Here is a 4,823-nt window from a genome sequence, read left to right as displayed (position 1 = left end):
AAAGATAAAGTAATATTATCTGCTATTATTGGTAAGTTAAGAAAACGAGCAAGACATCTTGCATTTGAATTAAAGAACATTGAAAAGAAAAGAAGAGTTGTAAGTGGAGAATTAGTTGAATGGAAATATCAATTTGATCAAATGATAGCAAAAAGAAGTAATGAATATAGATTTGAACATGGTAAATTAGAAGATTTAATTGAAAGACTAAAGAAAGAAGAAGATAGTATTGTCTGTAAAGGAAGTAGAGGTTTATATGAACAAACTATTAAAATGGTAAAAGAACGAATGGGTATTAGAGAAGAGGAATTCAAAGACTTTAAAGATGAAATTCATCAAATTATTAAAGAAATTAATTTAGCACATGGAAAATGTTATAATGGAATTGTTGATGGAATTGAAGGAGATCAACAAAAATGTAAAGTTTGTGTTAATTTAGCAGAATTTATTTTGAGACAAGCAAGAAATGGAAAGTCTAAAAAGAAAATTGCTCGAATGGTTTTAGCTCGTTGTAAAGCCTCTGATAAACCTCACACTTGTTACTCTGCTGCTATGAGCTTAATGGCTAATTTTGATAGTAAAGTTATTGAAACTACCCCATTACAATTCTGTGTTCATTCTAATAAATGTGTTGTGAGAGATTGGTAATTTGACTCATTTTAAGTAATTTAAAAATTATTGTTGAGAAGTAATAACAAAAAAATTACGTTTAATTTAAAATGTTATTTTCAAAAATAGTTTTTTAATTTTAATTTTTTTTATTAAAAACCCTTTTAAATTTGGTTAACACATCATCAATTATCAAAGAAAAAAGAACAATTTTAAGGAATAAAAAGAAAGACTAAAAGAGATGAAGAAAAAGAATAAATAAAGTTCTTTCATATCATTTATTGTATTAAAATATGGAAGGGACTCAAGCAAAGAAAGTGACATTTACATCACAAGCATATGCATTATTAATGAAAAACTTAACTTTGTTATTTAGAAATAAATGTGCATTATTTTGCCAATTATTACCGTTAATTGTTATTATTTTATGTGGAATTATTGTATTAATTATGAGGGCAGACAGAGAACAAAGTAAATTACCATATATAATTTATAATACACCTGAAGATGCTTGTTATGATGATGGATGGAAAATGATGAATCCACCTAGGGGATGGTATGTGGGTGATTATATTGGTAGTCAAGATCCATCTCAATGTTCAAATAATGCTACAGTATTAGATTCTATACCAAGAATGAAAAATAGTAGTGGGTGTTATCCTAGTTATCAATTTCAAGATAAGGGTGTTGATGATATGATGGTTCGAATTAGACAAATTCAAACGGATTATGATGCAGCACCATACGATGGATCTAAAACACTTCCAGAAAGTGCAGTTATTTTAGAAAACTTAAATACAATAGGAATGAATAAGTCGATTACATTAAAAGTATTATATTCATTATTTGTTATGGATGAAGATCCATTTAAAAGATGTACTACGTTTGTAATGCAATGGTGGTCAAATGCATTAATAAATAATGAAAAAGCAAAAAGTCAATTAGTAAGAGGAATAGGAGGAATACCTCCAGCAAAGATTTATGATGTTATGTATGATTCAATTTTATTTTTCGTATATACACCAATAGTTTTTTCATTATCAATGCCACAATGGTTATATATTGTAGTTGATGATAAATGTAATAGAGTAAGGGAAATGATGAAAATGTTAGGAATGAAAATGACTCCATATTGGGTACTTCATATTGTTTATTTCTTTTGTATATTTTTGATTCAATTCATATTATATTGTTTGTTAGGAGTATTATTTGGAGTAACATTTATTTTAGACGTAAATTGGGGATTATTATTAGGAGTTTTTGCTGGATATGGATTATGTCAAGTATGTATTATTCCATTATTAAATTCTTTATTTGATGATAGTGCAATAGCATCAACAGTTGTAACAGTTGCAATTGGATTAAGTGTAGTTATTGGAGAATTTTTAGGAACAACAACAGCAACTAATGGTGAATGGTATTGTATTTATCCACCATTTGCATTTGTTCAGGCATTAGAAAGAATGAATAGTGATTTATTAATATTTAAAACCGTAAATTATCGTTCCATTTATTGGCCAGTATTTGTATCATTATATGGATGGCCATTAATATTACTTATTATTGGATTATATTGTGATATGGTTCTTCCTAGAAAATATGGAACTCCTGAAAGTCCATTATTCTTTTTAAAATGGTTAAATAGGAGAAGAAATGACCTTGGAGAATCAAAAATTAAAAACCCAAAATCAGAAGATAATGATGTACAAAAAGAATATAAGAAGTTTCAAAAAAGAGAATGGAATTCAAAATCACCACTTATTATTAATGGATTAACAAAAACATTTAAACAACTGGGAAATACTCAAACTGCAGTAAATCAATTATGTCTTGAAGTTGGTAATGAAACATTTGGATTATTAGGTCAAAATGGTGCAGGGAAGACTACTACTATTTCAATGTTAACCGGATTAATAGAACCAAATGGAGGTTCTGCAACAGTGTGTGGATATAATATACATAATTCTATGGAAGATGTTCATACTGTAGTAGGAGTTTGTCCACAATTTGATGTTTTATGGCCAGATTTAACAACTTATGAAATTATTTTATTTTATTGTAGATTAAAAGGACATTTTTTAAAATCAAAGAGTGTTGCAAAACATATTTTAGAAGATGTTGGATTATGGAGTGATAAAGATCCAAAACCACAAAATAGAAGAAGTTCACAATTATCTGGTGGTATGAGAAGAAGACTTAGTATTGCAATTGCTATGACTGGAAATCCTAAAGTTATATTTTTAGATGAACCAACGACTGGATTAGATGTTGCTATTAGAAGAGATGTTTGGGATTTAATTTTAAAAATTCAAAGAAATAGATGTATTATTATTACTACTCATTCTATGGAAGAGGCTGATGTTTTATGTGATAGAGTTGGTATTATGTCAGATGGAGATCTTATTGCCTTAGGTACTTGTCAAAGAATTAGGAATCATTATGCACCAGGATATTATATAAAAATTGCTTCAGAAGAACGAATAGAAGTTACTAATTTCCTAAAACAATTACTTGGAGAAGATGTTGAAGTAAAAGAAGAAAGAGGTATATTAACCGCAATGATTCCAATTGACAAAAAAAGACTGAGTAATATTTTTAGTGAAGTATTAGAACATAAAGAAGAATTAAAAATTGAAGATTGGGAAATTCAACAAAAAGGACTTGAAGATGCATTTATAGAAATTATTGAAGCTGATAGAGCAAGTAAGTCATTAATGTAATTGTAAGAATTTAAAATAGAATGAAGTAAAAAAATAATAAATTCAATTTTTATTAATCATTTTTAGTTTTAAAATAATCTTCTGTTTTCTTATCTAACAATGGACATTTTATATTTTCTATTTGAGAAGTAAACAATGGATTCTTTGATATTGAAGGAACATAACAATTTAAATAATATTCTTTTAATAATGATGTATAACAAGGAGCTAAATTATCTGTTAGTAATACAAATCTTAAATTTGTTGGTGTTTGATAATAATGAAATTTGTAAGTGTCAGTACAAAAACATTCAAAAGTATTTGGTGTTGCTAAAGGATTCATACAATCACAGAAATTAGTTATTGACTGAATTAGTCCTGATATAAATTGTTGGTGTTCAATTAGTCTTTGTGTTGGTATTTCATTTTTAAGAAAATTATAATAATACATACAAATGCCTGCTTCACTATAAATGAATAATGAATATAATTTCATAAATAAATTATTTATAAGTTTCTTTTTAATAAGTTTTTTTCTTTTTATTTTTTTTTAGTTTTATTTGTTTTTGCGTTATATATAACGTTTTATACTATATTTTGTTTTTTAATTTTAATAGAAGTTATTCTATTTTTAATAAAATAATAAAAATAAATGAAATGGAATTATTCTTAATGAAAAAAGAACAAAAAGAAAGAAGAAAATATCAACTAATAGATATATCCACTATTGGATTTTTTCATATTGATAAGTGAATATTTCAGTTTCTTCAATATGCTCTATTGGTGTAATAGAGTTCATTTCTAACATGCTCGCATTATTTCTTCTAGTTCTAATGTGCTGCCAGTGTTGAGTGTGTAAAACATTACGTTTTTCATGCTTTTGTTTGTTATTTGTATAGTATTGAGAAAGGATATTTGTAATTTTAGGGATTTTAATCTTCTTAATATTTCTTTGTGTATTAATCCATTTATTGATAATATTACAGGTATTATTTCTACATATATTATTTCTCTATTATTTCTTAATTTTTCTTTTAATTCTTTGTATTTATTTTATGAATATAATTTAATTCTATAATCATGCCATGACATATAGCAACATCTATAATATATCATTTCTTTTCTTTCATATTTTGATAATATATATGTTATGTCTTCTATCATGGAATGAATTGTCATTAGCTAATAAATCTTTATTGTAAATTATGATCATTTTATCATTATTAATACATTTTGGATGATTATTAAAGTCAATAGCATCAAATTCATTAAAATGGGTAATTAATATCTGTTTATATATTTGTTTACACACATAATCATGTTTTAATATTTGATTTTTCATTACAGGACATCCTAACAATATATGATTAATGGATGCAATTGTGTTATGACAATGTTTAAATATTTTAAATCATCACTTTGGAGTATTTTTGATTTAATATTTCTAGTCATACTTACTCCTTCTTGCATCTTTACTACTTGGATGAATGCATTTCTTTTTATATTCAATGACCT

The 4,823-nt window shown here is 25.9% G+C and overlaps 3 protein-coding genes across 3 annotated transcripts, besides 1 other annotated feature; 2 read left to right on the top strand and 1 right to left on the bottom strand.

The window, feature by feature from the left end:
* Positions 1-141: 141 nt before the first annotated feature.
* Positions 142-648, top strand: EHI_197680 (uncharacterized protein; the record flags this gene model as incomplete). Its single annotated transcript, XM_001913990.1, has 1 exon — positions 142-648. The coding sequence occupies one exon, from the start codon at positions 142-144 to the stop codon at positions 646-648; it is 507 nt and encodes a 168-aa protein (XP_001914025.1).
* Positions 649-902: 254 nt separating this feature from the next.
* EHI_197670 (ABC transporter, putative) lies at positions 903-3,329 on the top strand (the record flags this gene model as incomplete). The annotated part of the gene is made up of 1 exon (XM_645733.1): positions 903-3,329. The coding sequence occupies one exon, from the start codon at positions 903-905 to the stop codon at positions 3,327-3,329; it is 2,427 nt and encodes an 808-aa protein (XP_650825.1).
* A 52-nt stretch (positions 3,330-3,381) lies between these two features.
* On the bottom strand, positions 3,382-3,804 carry EHI_197660 (uncharacterized protein; the record flags this gene model as incomplete). Its single annotated transcript, XM_645732.1, has 1 exon — positions 3,382-3,804. One exon carries the CDS (start codon positions 3,802-3,804, stop codon positions 3,382-3,384), a length of 423 nt encoding a protein of 140 aa, XP_650824.1.
* A 193-nt stretch (positions 3,805-3,997) lies between these two features.
* Positions 3,998-4,823: a repeat region.

This window comes from Entamoeba histolytica, genomic scaffold, assembly GCF_000208925.1.
Source record: "Entamoeba histolytica HM-1:IMSS scf_1104750519259 genomic scaffold, whole genome shotgun sequence".
NCBI classification, from domain to species: domain Eukaryota; phylum Evosea; order Mastigamoebida; family Endamoebidae; genus Entamoeba; species Entamoeba histolytica.
This window is presented reverse-complemented; position numbering and strand designations above follow the sequence as displayed.